Raw genomic sequence first — 20,455 nt, forward strand, 5'->3', positions numbered from 1 at the left:
TTGGAAGATGGATAAAAAAAAACCATTTCATACTTGTCTTACTCCCCAAAAACTAAGTGCGTGCCTGTAAACAGTGGCGTAGCCAGGATTTGTGTATGAGGGGTGTTAAGAAGCATGCCCCCCCCCCCCCCCTGTATTAAAACGGGGGGTCCGGGGGTCCTCCCCCCGGGAAAATTTGGATTTTAAGGTGTAAAATAGTGCTATTTTAGCAGTTTTCGGTTCTTAAATTTAAATATTGTCATGGTAAAAATTTTATTAATTTTAATATGAAATTTGTTTGAGTGATGAATAAGAAATAAACCCTCGCTTCGCCCCTGCCTGTAAATAATAAAAAAATGTTTCAAGAGAGGACAGGTGAAACATCCCTTTCGGGGTAAAACGCTTAGGTCTCAACGGCTGCCAACAATTCCTCCGTGGGGCGCGGTACCTGCGGGGTGTCCCTGTTCTCCCGCACGACATTGGAGATGTTGCGGACCCGGTCCGGGAGGGAGTCGCCGTCGCCTGCGCTGCGCACCAACCGCAGGTAACTCTGGAGCCGGTCCTCCACCACCCGGGCGTTGAGCGGCTTCTTGGGCCCGAACACAGACTCCACGTAGTGCTCGAAGCCCTCCGCGCGCGCGGACACCTGCCACGGGACACACACGCCGAGCTCCGTCACCGGGGGAAACCATGTCGGCGTCGGGGAAAAGGTTTATAAACATGTCAGCATCGAGGAAAAGGTTTATAAACATGTCAGCATCGAGGAAAAGGTTTATAAACATGTCAGCGTCGAGGAAAAGGTTTATATACATGTCCGCATCGAGGAAAAGGTTTATAAACATGTCAGCGTCGAGGAAAAGGTTTATATTCATGTCCGCATCGAGGAAAAGGTTTATAAACATGTCCGCATCAAGGAAAAGGTTTATAAACTTGTCGGCATCGAGGAAAAGGTTTATAAACATGTCGGCATCGAGGAAAAGGTTTATATACATGTCCGCATCGAGGAAAAGGTTTATAAACATGTCAGCATCGAGGAAAAGGTTTATAAACATGTCAGCATCGAGGAAAAGGTTTAAGAACATGTCAGCATCGAGGAAAAGGTTTATAAACATGTCAGCGTCGAGGAAAATGTTTATATACATGTCCGCATCGAGGAAAAGGTTTATAAACATGTCAGCGTCGAGGAAAAGGTTTATAAACATGTCAGCGTCGAGGAAAAGGTTTATATACATGTCCGCATCGAGGAAAAGGTTTATAAACATGTCAGCGTCGAGGAAAAGGTTTATATACATGTCCGCATCGAGGAAAAGGTTTATAAACATGTCAGCATCGAGGAAAAGGTTTATAAACATGTCAGCATCGAGGAAAAGGTTTATAAACATGTCAGCATCGAGGAAAAGGTTTATAAACATGTCAGCATCGAGGAAAAGGTTTATATACATGTCCGCATCGAGGAAAAGGTTTATAAACATGTCAGCGTCGAGGAAAAGGTTTATATACATGTCCGCATCGAGGAAAAGGTTTATAAAAATGTCCGCATCAAGGAAAAGGTTTATAAACTTGTCGGCATCGAGGAAAAGGTTTATAAACATGTCAGCATCGAGGAAAAGGTTTATATACATGTCCGCATCGAGGAAAAGGTTTATAAACATGTCAGCGTCGAGGAAAAGGTTTATAAACATGTCAGCGTCGAGGAAAAGGTTTATAAACATGTCGGCGTCGAGGAAAAGGTTTAATAACATGTCCGCATCGAGGAAAAGGTTTATAAACATGTCAGCGTCGAGGAAAAGGTTTATAAACATGTCCGCATCGAGGAAAAGGTTTATAAACTTGTCAGCGTCGAGGAAAAGGTTTATAAACATGTCGGCGTCGAGGAAAAGGTTTATAAACATGTCCGCATCGAGGAAAAGGTTTATAAACTTGTCAGCATCGAGGAAAAGGTTTATAAACTTTTCGGCGTCGAGGAATAGGTTTATAAACATGTCAGCATCGAGGAAAAGGTTTATATACATGTCAGCATCAAGAAAAAGGTTTATAAACATGTCAGCATCGAGGAAAAGGTTTATAAACATGTCCGCATCGAGGAAAAGGTTTACTTTAACCAACGCAAAACCTGTGGCTACGGGTGACATCAAATTCCTCAAACCTGAATCCCTAGTTCAGAGTCAACTTGAAAATATCTTTCGAATCCTAACCTAGATCTCAGAGAGTCAAAAAATAAGTAAAATTCACAAGAAAAACTATGGTGTCAAAACAATAACCCTTTAAATTTTCTTTCCACGAATCATTACATACTGCGATTATAGTTACATGTTCATGTATTAAAAGTACAATGTAGACCTATCAAAATCGTACTTCAGTCACAACTCACCTCAAACACGTTGATAGACTCTCCAAACAGGTCCAGGGTGAGGTTCAACATCGCAGAACGAGGTATGTACGACTTAGGGGAGAAAATAACATTGCTCTCGACGCTACCTCCTGTGGAATAGAAACCAATGTCAAAAAATCACAATACTGATACAACTGCAGGAAAATTGAACCTGAAAAACTGGAGAATAAAAATTTGAATTTGAATTCACCCAAAAAAAAACCTGGGGCTGGTGCAAAAATTCTGTATAATTATCAATGTAAAATATCGCTAAAACTGGAACGTTCAGTTTTCAAGTGGATGAGAAGTTGTGCTAAACAAAGTCATTATTAAATTACTATTTAAACACCAAACAACCGTTTCTTTACCAAAAATTATATTGTTTAATGTTAGAAATAAACTTAATTCCTTTTTAACAAACAATCCAAACTTTGAAATACACTTCATATTCATCAAAATAAACAGGTAGAGTGACATTTAACACATGACTTATTTTTTGTTATATTCAATTTAATTCTCACTTACTTTCAACATTATGTACTCTTTATACTAATAATGATATCAACTAAAGACTTGCAGCAAACTACAATAATTATTATCGTAATTCCAATAATGTATAAATTAATTACCATTTATTACTTTATCATATTATTACGTGTTTATTTTTCTGTCAATTTTAGTAAGTTTGTTGTCTAAAATCTAAGATCTTGAACAAGAATTCTATGCCTTGTGCATTTATTTTGTGTCCAGTTTATATGTTTATACCTTAATATGTTGCTATTAATGTATATTTGATTTTTGTTACTTTTACACCTGTTATTTATGCTGCATTGTATTGTGCATCTTGATCGCCGTAAAGTTTACGGTTCATTCACCTTTACGTGTGTTGGCCAGGTGTGGATGCGCTTACCTGCTCAGGTAGTGCTGCCCTCTCTTGGTGCCGACTTGGGAGGGTGTTCTGTGCACTTGCGGTGACCATTTAAGTAACCATTTATGTGTGTATGTATTTTATTTTGTATTTGTCCTTCTGTGTCGTGCCCACCGCTAAAGCAAAGGCTGTTGGTGGGCATGAGAAAAGTTAAAATTTCATAGCTCTGATGACAATTTTCATTACGAAATTAATTCTTGATTATTTTTCTTTTTTTAAGTTTCACTAAGGAAGTTCTACAACTATTTCCGTTTTGCTTAAAGTATAACAAAAAAAAAATTGGTTGTCTGTAAAGTCAGTTTACGGACGATAGTTTAACGTGACAACGTCATAAAAAAACATTGATGAAATGATTGCATACTTTTATGAATAAAATTTAATCATTTTTATTTTAATAATAAAAGAATAAATACTTGAAATTATACTAGTAATCAGATTTTTTAAAATGCATGAATAATTAACCTTTATTGCCGAAATTGTTGTTGTAATAAGCAACGAAAACCACATTGACTTTTCACTTCACTTTCGTAAACAGTCGACGAAACAGTTCACGTGCAGATGTGTAAGTTGTGTGCTGCAACTGTCTTTCTTCTCCTCGGACGCATAGGCCAATCGAGCTGAAGAGTACAATGAGCGTAACGGGACACAGCGTAATGGAACAATGTGCGTAACGGGACACTTTCGTGCGTGCAGCCGGCGTTCATCGATTTATTAGACGTTGTCACGTCAAAAAAATTGTTTGTTTTTGAGGACGGCGAGCTGAACGGCGGGTGGTGGTGCTCACCGGCGTTGTACTCGTCGAGGAAGATGGAGCCCTCGAAGCTGCGCGAGAACTTGCGCATGTCGCGGCTGAACTTGCGGCCGAGGTCGTGGTCCTGGAGCAGGCCCTGGATCTCGACGCGGCTCGGGATCGACGAGTGAAGAAGGTTCTCGAGGTGGCTCCACACGAACGACCCCACTGCCGCACAACAACACCGCCACCTTGTGAGGCACCTTCCAAAACTTGCCATAGTTTCTTCAAACAATTTATATGTTTGAGACATTTTTTTTTGTAAACATGTTATTTGGTTTCATCTCGTAAATTTTGAACAAATAACCATTGAAGCATGACAATTGGACATCCCATATAGATGTGAAACATCTAAGCTCTCGGTATACGGCATTTGGTAGAAGTATAACTTTTCGGATAATTTTTACCGTTTCTTAAAATTTCAAATTTTACGATGACTTAGTAAATACTATATACATATTCTCATCACAACCCTGCATCAATAACGCTACATTGATATAGAGCTTGTTTTATTCAGTCACAAAGTATTATAAAATGTGTCTCTGAATGGTTAGCAGCAGTTATATAAAATAGATAAAGGAAACTGTCTGCTTGTAAAGCGAACAAGTACTGACAGAGACTCTCTCTCTGTGTGTCTGTGTGTGTGTGTCTGTGTGTGTGTCTGTGTGTGTCTTTGTGTGTCTGTGTGTGTTTCTCTGTGTGTCTGTGTGTGCGTGCGAAGTACAAGGGAAGGTCTGCGGGTCTCCAGGCAAGGTCCAGGTATTGCAGAGACGGGGCAACATACCCTGGTTGACCTGCTCCGAGCTGAGGGCGTGCTTGATGGTCTTGATGACGATGTACGTGGGGCACTTCATCACCTCCAGGTAGGAGGCGATGCGCAGCTCCGGGTCCTGGGCCTCGTCCCGGAAGAGCCCCAGGAAGTAGTCGCGGTGCTCCTCGCACGGCATCCGCCTCCGCGGCACAAAACAGTCCGTCACTCCGCTCGATCGACAGCCCGGGGGCCACATACTGGGACTACACGTACGTTTCCTTTGGGGACGTGCGAGTACCCGATACTTTCGGGTACGGTTCGAATCCACAATTACCCGAACCCGGAATCGTTGAATTCGAACAGTATTACAAATATTCACAAAAATTATAAATCAATTTAATACGGCTCAAAAATGCTAGCAGTGAAAAATAAAATTAGGCTACTATTACGTAAGTATTTATAATATGATGTATCAAAGAAAGATATGTAAATCAAATAATGAACACAGTGACATTAAAAGAATTTCGAGATTTCGAGAGCTTAAACTATAATTACGAATTTCGTCATACAGCAAACTATAAACTAAAAACAATTACATACCTACAAGGAAAAAAAAGTCTTGGCTATTTATTGGAGAAAAAAATGGTTTCGTTTGCTGAAACGTTTATAAAACTGAGATTTCCCCGTGGCGTGCTGTTTATTACGATTGAGTTGGAGAATCGAATATGTTTTGGTTTTCATATTTTAAAGTGTTTATTATTAATTAAGTTTACATAATTATAAACATTTCAATCTCAGTGTAATAAATAAATGCCAGTAGTTACAGTTAGAAAAAAGAGAACACACATTATTTTTAAAATAATCAGTTATTTTTAATTATTCTGTGCTTAATATTCGGAATCGGATTTATATCTCAAATATTGCCAGGGATTTGAATCAGATTCGAACCGAACTGAAAATCAAGGATTCGCACATCCCTAGTTTCCTTAAACAGTAATAAGAATTACGGAGTTCTTAAAAGAGCTTGATTTCACTGATTGCAGCAGGCTTCGCTAGCCTCTCTCCTCTCTAGCAGGATGAAATAACACTTGCATTATAATGTATGGTATTGCACACATCTGTTCCCCGTGTAGTGGTATACTTATAAGTTCCTCGAATGTCATACTTACTACTAATACCTGGTGAACCAATCTCAGAACTTTTACAATACCTTTAATTAAATTTTCTTATATACATATTTTATATCATGAAATGATTTTATATACATATATACTGTAAAAAATGTACTTAAATTTTTTAAGTTGAAATCTAAATCCTCTCCAGGGATTTTTTCCAAATGATTAAGTGGACAGTCTCCAACTATTAGATTTAAACGTAGGAGAATACTATATAGGTAAAGCATCAAAAAACAGAATACAAGTTAGCAAAAGTGTGCTGAAGATTACAGTTTCTTGACTTCCAGCAACATTGTTGTTTATTTCAGGACTTTTTGTCGCTTTCGTAACCAGTCGTCCAGTTTCTTTTTAATTATTTGTGACTAAACTAAACAACACAATGTTTTTTTTTTTTTGTTACTTGAATAAAACATTTATTAGGATGTTTTACAAACTAATACATACTAAAATTTAAGGACATTTAGCTGCCCAATGACCTATGAAACAAAACAATTACTGTGGCTTTTTGTAACTGACAATTTCAGTTTTATTTATTCATTACTTTTGAAGTGACACACAATGTAGTTTCTTCTAAGAAACAATTAGTTATAATATGATAAATCTATTAAAATTTGATGTACAGTCATAGTTAGTGATGTGTACGTTCTGCTTTTTTGCTTTGATTCTCGGTTAACCTCCACACACTTTTCAATCACACCAAAGATACAGTTTGTTCAAACATATCCTGTGCATTTGTTCAATATGTCTTAATAACATCACACTTTACTATAATCTGACACAAACAAGTCACCTAGCTCCTAGGTAGCACAGTTGCTTCATGTCTCACTAGATGACTGGGGCAACTCCTTACCCGCAACCCAAGGCATGGCAATTGACAGTAATACAAATTAAACACTTTTCTTTTTGCTGGGTCAATGTTTAATACAGGCACACCAATAAATAATTTCTTGAGAAAAACATAACTATCTGTTTACAAGAGATAAGGTAAATAATAAAAAAATGAATAAAAAACATGGATGTAACAACGGAACAAAGCGATTACAAGTTATGTACATATTATAATGAGCAAGGGATGAAAGAAACCCTCAAGTTAACAGAGGTCTGTTCAAAGAGGATGCATAAAAATTACTTTTTGGTTGAGTTAAAATTAATGTAGGGTTGCAAAAGTGGTAGCAAATACTACCTACTATTCATGAGTGATAAGACAACTAAAAAAAAAAAAAAGTGATAGCTAAATTTTAAAATAAGTTTTAGAAGTATGTTTAAAGACCATGTTATTTTTTCCACAGATCTACTTTTTAATGAAATGATCAACCCTGTCTCCAAGAGACTTCCCAGACATTTCCTGCACAAGTGCCACCCATTGACACTTGGCTTGAAGTTAAGTGAAAGATGTGTGCGTGGTTCTGGTCGCCCACAGTAATTTCCCCCTTACAAGTGTTGTATTGCCAGTGGGGATGTCTACTGTATTTGTACCAGGGAAAGGTTTGGCTGTTAATACAGGAGAATCCCGTTATAGCGAGCACGGTAATAGCGAGAACACGGCTATAACGAGGTCTTTTTGAGGAATTTACGGCGTGATCGCGTGAAGCGCGCCTTGGTTATTTGTCTGCTATATCTTCACCCCTCTCGCTCGCCACTAGACATCTTGCCGTTGACACCTGTCACATTCTTCAGCATTGCAGTCGCCACCTAAGTGCGTGGCTTTAAAAATAGAATCCCGTCCTTTCTTTCTTTTATCAAACTTCCGCTTGGCTTCAAAGCCAAGGTATGCTCGACTCGAATAAACCAAGCCTTTGAATATACATATACTTGTACGCATTTCTTATTATTTAGAAAATAGACCAAATCTATTTTTTCCCACGATTAAACATAACAATGCGCACTTTTTTTTTAAAATATAAATGCTCTTAATTAATTTGTTGGGACATTTTCATTAACGAATAATAACACTGTTTATAACTATGTTAGGGCAAAAAAGTCAGAGCCGTCTTTATACTTGTTGCTAATTGATCGCGTTAATAATACACAAATATTTATAAACTTGTTTGGAATTATTTGTCGTGACACGTTTACAAACACGTCACGTTATTTATTTTACTATCTGACAAATAGTAGGCACTACCGTATTTATTTCCGAATCGCTAGGACAGTTTACTTGTAAATTTTGTTTCAGTCAGTTGTTGGGTTATCTGTCCAGGAAGGGGGTGCTGATGGTTTGAGTTTGAACCCAAATTTATTTTCAAAAAAAGTTTACAGGTTTCTTTAAATGAAAAAAGTATAGTTTTCCAGCAACTATTTCGTTTGAGGCGTACGTGCCTTGCCGCACTCCTGCTTTTTTGTAAGGAATTAAATTGTCGTGCTACACTAGCGCCGCCTGTTAGCTACATCCCGAATCAACATGGTCGCCAGCAGACAGCCCGTGTCGACAATAGATAGCAGGACAATGCTGCGTCAGCCGCGGGCCAAGCCAAGTAATCGATTGCGGGCTGAGATGCTATACTTACGTGGCGTGGTAGGGTTATTTTGACGCAATCGGTGATCGCATCCGTACTTGTGGGGTATAGTTTTAAAGATAATTCACACATCTGCTCACAGAAATTAAGATTTCGTTAATAAAACCTGTTATTTTCCAATTATACAGGTTCAAACACAATTTTTATGCTATTTTCGGTTAATTTTTATTTTTTGGGGGCCAAAATCTGTCCAATTCGGTTATAGCGAGGTGTCACGGTTCCGGGTTTGATCCTCGCTATAACCGTGTTATTGCGATGACACGGTTATAGCGAGGATCAAACCGGGAACCTTGACACCTCGCTATAACGGGACTCTAGTGTATTTCCCTGGAAACAGATTTATATATAAGGTTCTCAGTGCCGGTTACAACCAGCGGAACAGAGGACCAGGAACAGAAAACTGGAACCGACACATAAGTACTCTAATTTAAAATAAACATACTTTCTTCCTACGAGCAGGTGAAATTTTTGCGTTTTCTCTAGCACGAAATAAAATATGCCGTCTAGAATAAAATAGTACCAAAACTTCCTGCACTTGAAGTAGACTGCAAAAGAAATTTTAATATGATTACTCCATTCACGGGAAGTGAAGAAGTAATATTTCAGGTAGCAAAATATTTACCTGTGTGCCTCGATGGCTGCAATCCTAACGTCAATAGGCAAAGATGAGTCTTCGATGCACCTCTGAAAAGTTTCCCGCAATGCCTCTGTGGAAATGCCGATGTTTCCCAACGCCTTCAAGGCCACGATGAGCTGCAGATAATAAACATCAGAACATTGTCAGTAATTTTATTGAACTATCAATATTTAAAAACTCTTACCTGAACAAAGCTGCACTGGTTTATTATTTTTTTTGTACACCATAAATTCCTGCCTAAAAATTAAATGCCAGTTACTGAATGAATGTAAAAATTATATCTTGGCAAATTGCTTTGTTAGTCTCATATTTGTTCATTTTTAAATCTCATCGACATCAAATGGTTACAAACAAACCACGTTAGGGAGATTGGTGACTGAATCAGCTGCAGCCTACAGTTTGGTTCTCTAGTGTATCAAAAAAAAGTTTCATTGCCTTCTTAGAGACTTACATATAATACGCTTAGGAAAAAATAGTTATTTTGATTTCAGGTTCACTATTCACATTGGACACAAGATGGTAACTGGTGAACATAAAATTCTAGATATATGCCATAAGGCAACACATTTTCATTAACATGGCAAGTGCAGAATGTGGGCAATGCAGCAAAGTTCTGATAGGTATATTTTATCTGAAGCCTCTTTCTATACATAACTGATAGGGATGTGCGAAAGTGACTTTATCCACACGAAATGAAAGTGAAAGAAAATGTATCAAGTTTCGCGAAAGTGAAACGAAAATGAATTTTTCTATGAAATAAATATATTCTTAACGAAAGTTAAGCGAAATTTTTTAATTAACAAAGAAAAAAAGTGCCCCAAAATTTGCTCTTCAGTAATAAATTCTATTACATAAATTATTTTGGTACCTTTTGATGTATATATAAATATTACTATTTAATAAAATCAACATCCGCCCTAGACCACACAACACAGCCCCATGTCACTCGTAAATTTCAAGAATCAATCCAGATCTTTCAGCGCACAGACTATTTCCTTTACAGTCGTAATGTCGCAGTCTATGATAATATATTTATCACGTGCATGATACTGATGAAAAAATACGTGAATACTGCGGAACGGCCGCCATCTTGCACCACTGTCACACATGGCTAGCTCAGGAAGCTGTAGACCAGGCAAGGGACATGGTCAAAACAAAACATTACAAATGGTTGCTGCCAAGTGGTCATTACATGCAGTGACTTGTTGACCTTTTTGTCTAATTGGCTGTATATTATGAGGATTTTATATGCCAGTCAGAGTATGTAAAATTTAAATAAAGCAGACGACAATGTTTTTGTTTGGCTGTGCGCGAATAAAAGTAGGTAGGCCTACGTTCTTTGTTTATGTGTATACGGTAAATACTAAATAGTGTACTAACAGTTCTGGAATGTATGTTTTACGAATATAGTACCTACACTACTGTTTGAAAGCAAATGAATCAGGTAATTTTTCAATATTGCATGATTTTGTTTTGATACCTAGACTTACTGTAATCACGGTTGAATTTTGTTTACTTTATCTGCCATGTTTGTTCAAATTATGATTTTACCGTATTTTCATTAACGTGAGTTTTTTTCATCACCACGTAAATTAATCTTAATTGAAATCTTTTTTCTAATTAATGTCTTTATATGATTTGCATATGTTATTACATTATTAGTAATAACAAGCAAATCATATAAAGACATTACAGTAGAATCTCAGTGCTAAGTACTTACAGGTACCTCAAGTTTTTGTACTTAGCACTGAAACATGCTTACATATCTTTACAAAGAGAAAAAAATATATAAAAAAAATAGCTACAGGAGAGCCGCAATGCCATATGTATTCACAACTGCAACTTGCTTTTTTCCCCGTGTCTAGTTCTCTGAGTATATCCACTTTTTCCTTAAGCGTGAATTGCTTTTGTTTCTTTTTATCTCCAGGATCATTCATATTGTAGCACAAATACAATGCGGTGTCTAAATAACGTAACCTCAAAATAAACTCAACAATAACAATAAACAATACCGGCACAGACATCAAACAGTATTTTTAGCGTAGCGTAACACTTTTGTCTAAATAATTAATACTTCTCTCAAACCTCCATCTTTTGATGTATCGAATAGTGTTGTGATGCTCACGTCGCATACTACGTACGGTATAATCTATGGTTGTGCGCGCAACTGTTTCTTAACTTTGTTTTGAGAATTTAGAGGTTATAAAATACGTTGCGGTGGTATTTGTGTATCTTTGTTCCACTATATTAATCATTTAGCTGGAAATTTATTTACCAGTTTAAGTAAATTTTGATGTAGTAATGCCACGCTACTAGTAGAATTTATACGTTATAATGAAAATGATACTTTAAACTGAAACCGTTTTGCATGGCGAAGATACGATTTTTGGCGGGGACTTAAAAAAATTCGTTAAATGAAATATACTTTATAATAAGGAACGTTATTGTACCGGTATTATACTGTACATTTTTATTAAATAACGATTTCTTTTTCAACTAGAACAAACGAACTTCGGTAAGCTATTGAACTTTCGTTTGGCTCGAAATATTTCGCTAAAAACGAACTTTGACAGATGAAATTCTTACCGAAATCGAAAATGAAAGTAGCAAAATTTCGATTTCGGTATCGGTATACCGAACATTCGCACAACCCTAATAACTGAACAACATACGACCTTGCATTAAAGCTCGGCTTGACCCCTAAAGTTGGGTAACTTTGTTTCCATGTCGTAAGTTTCGTCTAAGACAATTACTATTAGTGTTTCACTACGTAAGCATTGCTGGGGGATCTGTGCTACAGCTATTTACTACTTGTAAAAAAAAAAAGCATAAATTCATTTTTGTTTCAATAATTGTGTACTGAAACTCTTTAAGAGACATTAATTTCCTGTTTTTCCACAGTTGGTCAATTCTTACACTTCTACTTCTATAGTAACATTTTCAAAATATTTATTCTAAACAATCTTAAATCAGCAAAAAAAAACTAAATTCTGCCGTAGTGGCTATAATACCCTTTCCCTCCCCATAAGTAAATTCTGGAAGTTTACGAATACCCGATGAAACAATTTCAAGACTTTTTTCAGAACGTTTTCAATAAAATTTCTAAGAGCTTTTTTTATATATATACAAATGAATCATTTCTTATAAATAATCAAAATCAAACATGAGCATCAAAATCCTAGCTAGGGTCTTACTATTCGCAGGAACGTACCGATTGTTTTAAGTTAGGAACGTAAAAACTTTTTCAGCGATAATTTTCCCAACATTAATATTTAATGTGTGGCTAATAAACGAAATGCAAGATAGCACAAGGCTGTTCAAAATTATACATTTTTGTGACTTTCTTTCGGGACTTTTCCATGGCATTCGTGACCAGTCCTCCAATTTCCTTACTACTCATAAGCAGAGACCCTGTAAACTCTGCAGCGTGCGTGTGGGTTTAACGGCGGGACGCCCCCGAGGTGGACGGAAACGTGCGAGAGAGCGTGTGTGGCCGCACCTTCTCCCGGGAGGCGCGGTCTCCGCTCCGGGCCCCGCAGCCGGCCGCCACCTGGGCGCGCAGCCCCTCCACCACGTCGGCGACGAGCGGCTCCCGGGGGCAGTCCGCGGGGGTGGCGGCGGCAGTACGAGTGCGCCACGGCCGAGACGGCCAGCACGCGCTGGGTGTCGGCCCTCTCGCCCCTCAGCAGCGGCACCACCAGGCGCAGGGTGCTCCGGTCCGGCCTGCGGACACCCACCGGGCAGTGGCGTGGCCAGGACTTGTGTATGGGGGGGGGGGGGTTAAGAAGCACGGTCCCCCCCCTTCTAATAAAGCGGGGGAGTCCGGGGGTCCGACCCCCGGTAAAAATTTGGATTTTAAGGTGTACAATAGTGCTATTTTAGCAGTTTTCGGTACTTAACTTAAAAATTTTGTAATGGTGAAAATATTATTAATTTTTTAATAAAAAAAAATTGTTCCAGTGATGAAGTAAGAAATTAATCAAAGATATTTTTTATCAATCCAAGTGCCTTGTTTACGTCCACTCGAAATCATAAATCATGGTTGAAGCTCGACAATACAAAAAAAAAAGGAATAAAAAGGGTTGGGTTTCGGCAGAACTGATCTATTCCTGGAAACAATTAGCTTTAGCTTGAAGAGTTACATGACACCATGTCGTCGTCTCAATTCTATACACATGCAGCGATCCTTACACTTTTGGAAGCCCAGTCAACACCTGCTTATAATTACCACGCTGGTTAAATACAGTAGGTGTAAGATATTTGAAAGCTTGGGACCCGTCACGGCGTCACAACCTTATAGCTTCTGCTGGCGACAGGGGTAGAGGAAGGTAAGGAGAATCGGTAGGGCTCGCTTACTCTTCCCCTCCAGTGCAGTGGCCGGTGATAGCAGTAAGACACCCAGGCTTTTAGCTTACCTCCTTTCAGTTAAGAAAAAAGAATTGGGTCTAAGGAGGGGGTTATAACCCCTAACTCCCCCCCCCCCCTGACTAAGCCCCTGCCACCGGGCATCCTGTCTTGACCACGGACAGGGCTTATCTACCAAGGACGTGGGGGTCGAATGTATCTACCGCGTTCTTTGAATGATTCTTGCAATGAGGAAGTTTGATTTCAAACATTATATGTATTTGACATACACCATTGCTGGTTTACACTGTGTGTCATAGAGAAAGACTGAAGAACAGACAAACCAAAGATGACCACACACAGAAAACCAAGCCAAAAATTAGCTGATGTCAAATGTTAAATGCCTAAATAGCACAGAGAATTCTGTAGACCGAATTAGTAAGAACACTTGTCACAGCACATACGAACCCCCCAGTGGGCTGACGACAAACAAGACAGTTGCGACAAGAACAGTAAATACAGATGAACAACCACCCTGGACAAAACAGCGATAAATAAAGGAACCCAGTGATGATTCAAAACATATAACCTGAACAGTATAACAATACAGCAACACACGTGTAAACACAGCGATGAAATTAAACAAATATTGTGGCAAAACAATGGTGACAACACAGACGAACAAAGAAGAATTCTGGAGGGTAAGGACAAGATGTGGGTTGAAGGAGGCGAGTATAGACTTCATTTGAGTTCCAATATTTTTTTAATGCTTGGAATTACACTGATACGATGAAAATGATGTCTCTTGATTAATAATTCATACTTTTCAAGTAATGTGATACACACAGATCATGTTTACATCTATGATCACAGTAATGTTAAGTTTTTTGAGGGGTTTAAATAAGGAAGGGGCTGAACAAAATGATTCCCGCCCCCCCTCCCCCCGGGTTCTTGATTTCTCTTTAAGTACATAAAACCACCAATATAAATTTTAACGCTAAAACAAACCTAAAACTTTGTCACAACGTATTTAAGGATTCCCCAATGTCATGATGAAACTGTTTACATAATAACAAAAACCCTTGTAAACAATGTGTATTCTTGAATTTCCAACACTTCAAAGTAATACCACAAATGGAAACATTCAACTCTTGCTCAAAAATACTTGGCATACTAGCATTGAAACAAACAAAGAGCAAGCCCAAATAAAATGTGCATGACATGCAAGATATGGGAAAGCGATACTATAAGAGCACTTGTTTAACCATTTCATTTGAATTTCCGTATCATTGTTGACTTTTTAAAAAAAATTGTCAAGTTTTCAAGTTTTACAGCAAAATAAAAAATAAAAAAACACAAAAGTATAAACGTGCGTAAGACTGAAAACTTCTTCCACAAAAACCAACCAAGAGAAACAGTGTGACCATACTAATATCTTTATAAGTGTTTACATATTTAAAGATGCAAAACAACTATTGTTAGGTTGTCAGAAAAACAATACAGCAAAACCCCTTATTTGCACTTTTCATGGGGACAAAGTAAAAAAGTGTAAAAAGCGGGAAAGTGTAAATAAAGGGAAAAGTATAAAAAGGAGTACAGTTTACCTTATTTAGAATTTTTTTCTTTTTGTTTAATAGCACATACTATAATGCAGGTACAAACACACTAACAACAAATTTTACTTTAGTATTTAATCAATTATTAATTTACCACATTTGACAAAAATAAAAAAAGAATGAAAGCCAATATGTTTTTCTGATTACTTCCTAACAAAAAAATCTGAAATTTTCTTCTGCTTGCTTTTTTGGCTGTTTAAGGAGATTATTTGCCTCTCCAAATTATAAATACAGTTGCAACCGGCAGGGTTTATAACAAATACGGGCTACATACACATTGCTCACAGTAAAAAAAAATATTAAAAAAAAAAAAGGCCGCAAATTGATTAAAATTTACCGTCAATAGCGCGCCGTACGCGGAGAAAGGTCATTGTACTCGGTCAGCTGCTGTAACGACGCGGCGGCGCATGCGCACTCTATGCTCCGCCCAGACTCATGACCTGCCATCAGCAGCCAGCCAATAGATGCGAGCTTAGCGGAAAAAAATATAAGCTCCACCTCCCGTGTACCAATTTTATCGAGTTCTAATACCAGTTGATTGGTATACGCACCAGTTTTCTCGCTGCCGTGACATGTTCAAGTTTACGTTTATCGTGATGTCTTGATACCAATAATTAATTATTTACGATCCCCAGAAATAAATGGTTAGTTTAAAAAATATGCGTCAAATGTACAATACTTCCGAAATTATAAAAGATGTATAAAGCAGTTACCAAGACTTCGCTCATTTTATCTTGTGAAGTTTATGTCTCGTACCAGTATTTCGGCTAAGTTGTGACATAAATACAGTATCAGGACGCAGCCATGTTTGTACATTCGTGAGTTTACGTTTTTTCCTCGTGCATTTTAGATTGTCTTCTATAATTACTCGTACTTTTATACGCCTAGGCTTAAATTATTACATGGTTAGAAATAAAAGCAACTTTTCATGTTATGAAATATGTATATTTTGCGATTTAAAATGTTCATTGCCGACTATAAACGTTACGTTTTTCACGATGTTTTTAAGCCTACTAGCTCCACGGTATTTTCTGGTTGTTTACAGTTGTTACGTGACGTAAATAGCGGGATGGATTCGATTTTTGAGACGTAATTCGCGGGAAAGTATTGTATTGGACTAAATGGGAACTAACCGGGACCTGAAGAATATAGTGCAAATAACGGGAAAACGTAAATAACGGTAACGTAAATAAGGGGTTTCGCTGTATTATTTTCGCTCCAGTGCAAAGCACACCTTCAAAAACATACCGGTTGGTACTTAAATTTCGAGGTTGGCGATAGCGCTAGGGACTAACTTGAAATGAGAGCTTCACGGCCCCTGTGTTGGAGAATGAATTATCGTCTGTTTGAAATATGAGAAAACATGGTAGGTTTTATTGTTATGTTATTGGCTAGACTGGTGACCGGCTTGTTTTTTTTTTTTTTTGTTGTGTGGGACAGTAAACGTGTTTTGTAAGCTCTGCCGACTTTTATTTATCCGATATTCTAAGGCTGGGTTCACAATTAAAAAAATTAAGCGGGTGCATAGCAAGCCATGCACTCGACCTGTGCACACGACCTGTGCGAACTGCGAAGTCAGTTCACAATTGAATTTTTACTGCTAATTTTAGCCAATGAAATTTCGCAAACTATGCGACATCTGTTAGCAGTGTTAGTAAATAAACATATTAACTTTCAAAATAACGTTAATACTTTTATTATCTCGACATTTTCTTACCACAATATGGTTAATAAATATAAACATATTTCTAGTCCCGCCAAAAAAGCACACTGCTCTTCTCTCATTGGCTGTTGTGCCATGCGTACGCGACCGAAATAAAATATATTCATTTCACTCCTATGCGCACGACCTCGCTCCCGTGCACACGACCAACTTTTTGCTGTTGTGAATCGTTAGGTTAGGAAACATGGCATTCATATCCTATGCACACGACCTACTGTTACTGTTACTGTTACTGTTATTTTTTCAATTGTGAATCCAGCATTACACCCTGTCCAGTGTCACCTACCTCGGCAGGAAGGAGACGAGGAACAGCCAATCGCGCTCCGTCTCCTCCGAGACGCGGCCCTTCTGCACCAGGTCCATCATGACGGCGACCGCTGCGTTGCTGCCCAGCAGGGGCAGCGCGTCCGTCACGTGCTTCCTGCGGGAAGCAGGGAGACCACGGGGTCAGTCCAGAGTAACTCTCGTCAGTACAAACCCCATCATCGCAATTTTTTTTTTTTCTTTTTTGACGTGACAGCTAACAAATCGATGAACGCCGGCTGCACGCACGAAAGAGTGTCCCGTTACGCACTTTGTCCCGTTACGCCATGTCCCGTTATGCTCACTGTACGCTTGCGCCGCATCTATCTCCCTTCCACTCGACTGGAACAACCATCGATTTGACTTTTTTGAGGCGCGTTAGACTTGAAACACTCCCGTTCGTTTCCCACTTTTCCCTATCATCGTCCTATCCTTAACAGAATAACACAGATTAGAAGAAGGTAAATGGCGAACACGTATGAAAGTTATAGTTAAAATAATCTCTTCGTTAAAGTAATAAACATATTTGAATTAATAAGTGCAAATAAAAGTAAATGTATCAATTAAATTGTAGATTTCATTTCACTCCTTCTTTGTATCCATAAAAAATTGTGATAATTCAATAAAAATGATTCAATTTTATTCTAAAAGTATGCAATCATTTCATCAATGTTTTGTTATGACGTTGTCACGTTAAACTATCGTCCGTAAACCAACTTTACAGACAACCATTTTTTTTTATAAAAAAAAGGCTTGGTCTCACTTGTCATGTTGGTTTTTCTCCCTCTTCGTTTTTTCGTGATCACTGTTATTCAAAACCTATTTCTAAAATGTTTTAATTCAACACTTTGCAAACAAGTAACTGTAACCAATTAAAGTGATATCTCATTGCTGCATATGTGAAATAACACTCAATTTTTGGCACTTAATAATTGAAGTACTTCACACTAAATAACTATTCAAAGTAAAACATATTGTACAGAGAAGAAAATATAAACTTAATATAATTTATAAAATTACTTTTTAGCAGAGTTGGAAAAAAAAAACTTGTTTTATTTTTGTTTAAATAAACTATTTATCATATTAGTTATTTGTTCTTAGCATGTACAAATGAAAGCCATACAAATCTCATTTTCTGCCACTTATGTTCAACCAGAAAAGTTATAACATCAAACAACTCAAGTCCAGCAAAATCTGCACATCTGACTGGGACTTAACCACTGAAAGGGTATTTCCCCACAGGAAGAGGATTTTCCATAGAATGGGTGTTTCCCACAGTATAGGGATTTACAGTACAGTCAGCAATTCCCACAAAATAGGAAAATAATTTATTTTTTTTTTATTACTTTGACTACAATTCACTTCTTGTGGTTTTAGTTCGCTCAGGGTTTATCGTTACTGTCTGTTGTTTTTTTTTTTGTCTTTTTCAGTAGGGTTTCCTGCTGTTTTGTGGGTTACATTTTTACAGTTCACATTTCATGAGTATATTTCTGTAATGATTTTTATAAGAAGACCAACTCTTATATTTCATTTTCTTTATAGAGCAGCTTGTTTTAATCAAAACCACTTGTTTTAATTTAATTATTTACACACATACTCAAGAAACACGGCAATTATACATTTGTTTTTACCCAAAGTTATAAATTCGCGTGAGAATCGCACTACACTTTCTAAACTAAAAAATCAGCATATATCTAGTATGCTACCCATATGCTAGTTAAAAACAGTGTTTTTTTCTTTGCTCTTTCCGTTGAAACTCTATTGCCAATCGATAATCCAGCCAGATTGCTAATCTGAAGTGGCAACAGTACCAATGTGCCTGATTAAACACCTTTTACTTTGATATGTCTCTAACGGTACTGAATATGACTGAAACCCCTAACCGACTCGAGACTTGAAGCGAAAGCACAAAGAGTCACACCTGCCACTACGACATATGCTGTTGGCCCTGCTGAAGAGCTGCGTCAGGGCCTGGGACGACAGCAGCCGCGCTGTGTGGATGAACTGTGTGAAGACGTTGGGGAAGTCCCTCTGGATGTCATCCTGCAAAAGGGGCACAAGTCACACTGTCTGCTCACTGGGCTCTCTAAAAGCTTCCTGATGTCCACAAAATTACAGCAATCCACAAACATGCAAGGACCCTCATTTTTAACAAGTAGTTATTTTCAAGTTAAATATAAAAGTTTGGTAGTAAAACAATTCAATTTTCACTGCCCTGGTTAAATGAAGAAAAGAACCTTCCATCAAACATTGCTACAAACGAAAAAAAAAAAAAAGGCTTATATAACATTAAGAGAGAGATTAGGCCCAGCCATCTTGGATTTTTTCCATCTTTTTGCTGTAATTCAAAATTTTTTAAATATTTAGCCTAATTTTTGGCACGCCAAGGCATAAATCATACCTCCCAAATCATCTATACTTTGCTGTAACCATACATTTACCAACAGACTAGTCTGTAAGTGCCGCAAGGAAATAACTTATTATGTCACGCGGGCGACTACAATTATAATGATAGCCACGCCAGTTCACAAGTGCTGACTTCAACAAGAAGTAGCCAAAGCTAAGTCCTTTTGCCATGTCAAACCAAAAAAAAAAAAAATAGCACGGAAGCGTTATTGCAAGCGGTATCAAAAATGCTTGACACGGCAAGATGGAGCGGCCTAATCCCCCTCAACACAAGAGTATTTCAAGTTTCACGAGCAGCGGAAGGTGTCCCTGGCGACGAAGGAGGCAGCACTCACGGTAGAGAGCCTGCACATGACCTTCACGAGGTCTCGCGACGCCTTCAGCTCCCCGGTGGTGGGCTTGGGCGTGAGGTCGTGGTCGAACAGCAGGCTCGTCCGCCTGGTCACCACGCCTGCGACCACAGAGGACGGCTTTACTCTTGCGCCCGTATTCCCTTTACACATGCCGATAAACTTCATCTCTCTGTTATAGTGTAAGTGCATGGGGAATATTTATTGGTCACTCCTGTTATGGAAGTGTTGAGAGACTGGGATAAGTATGAGAACAAACATGTGACAAAAAAAACAGCATGGTCACCATGAGCATTGGAAGTGAAATTTCACGCTTTAACAAACCACTCGCATGATAAAATTAAAATATTCAGTAATTTCACGTAAACAATTAAACTAAAAAAAAAAGTACACAATACACATACTAGCACTACTGAAAATGTCTACACAAGTTTTTTAACAATCTCACTGGTTTTAAATGAATTTTTTGAAGAGAAACCACTTTCGTGGTTTCCAGCATTACAAAACTCCAGCACTGTAGCATTGTTTCGCAAACGCTTGGCCAAGAGAGAAGAGTAGAGCACACA

General features: G+C 38.0%; 2 protein-coding genes across 3 annotated transcripts in view; both read right to left on the reverse strand.

The window, feature by feature from the left end:
- Positions 1-12,698, reverse strand: part of LOC134540049 (uncharacterized) — a 212,193-nt gene extending 199,495 nt beyond the window's left edge. The window contains exons 1-6 of one of the 2 annotated variants that reach the window (XM_063382494.1): positions 12,647-12,698; positions 9,133-9,263; positions 4,853-5,019; positions 4,063-4,236; positions 2,351-2,460; positions 428-625 (exon numbers count right to left, since the gene is read on the reverse strand). In XM_063382494.1, the coding sequence (XP_063238564.1) occupies positions 428-625; positions 2,351-2,460; positions 4,063-4,236; positions 4,853-5,015 (645 nt within the window). In that variant the 5' untranslated portion in view covers positions 5,016-5,019; positions 9,133-9,263; positions 12,647-12,698. Of the gene's footprint in view, positions 1-427; positions 626-2,350; positions 2,461-4,062; positions 4,237-4,852; positions 5,020-9,132; positions 9,264-10,994; positions 11,146-12,646 lie in introns of those variants that run through there. The other variant, XM_063382493.1, reaches the window with a different exon arrangement.
- Positions 12,699-12,878: 180 nt separating this feature from the next.
- The window catches only part of LOC134540051 (vitellogenin-like), a 76,802-nt gene continuing 69,225 nt past the window's right edge, over positions 12,879-20,455 (reverse strand). The window contains exons 8-10 of the mRNA XM_063382503.1: positions 19,875-19,990; positions 19,055-19,176; positions 12,879-17,251 (exon numbers count right to left, since the gene is read on the reverse strand). Of these exons, the coding sequence (XP_063238573.1) occupies positions 17,113-17,251; positions 19,055-19,176; positions 19,875-19,990 (377 nt within the window). The 3' untranslated portion in view covers positions 12,879-17,112. The remainder of the gene's footprint in view (positions 17,252-19,054; positions 19,177-19,874; positions 19,991-20,455) is intronic.

Source organism: Bacillus rossius, chromosome 16 (genome assembly GCF_032445375.1).
Source record: "Bacillus rossius redtenbacheri isolate Brsri chromosome 16, Brsri_v3, whole genome shotgun sequence".
NCBI classification, from domain to species: domain Eukaryota; kingdom Metazoa; phylum Arthropoda; class Insecta; order Phasmatodea; family Bacillidae; genus Bacillus; species Bacillus rossius.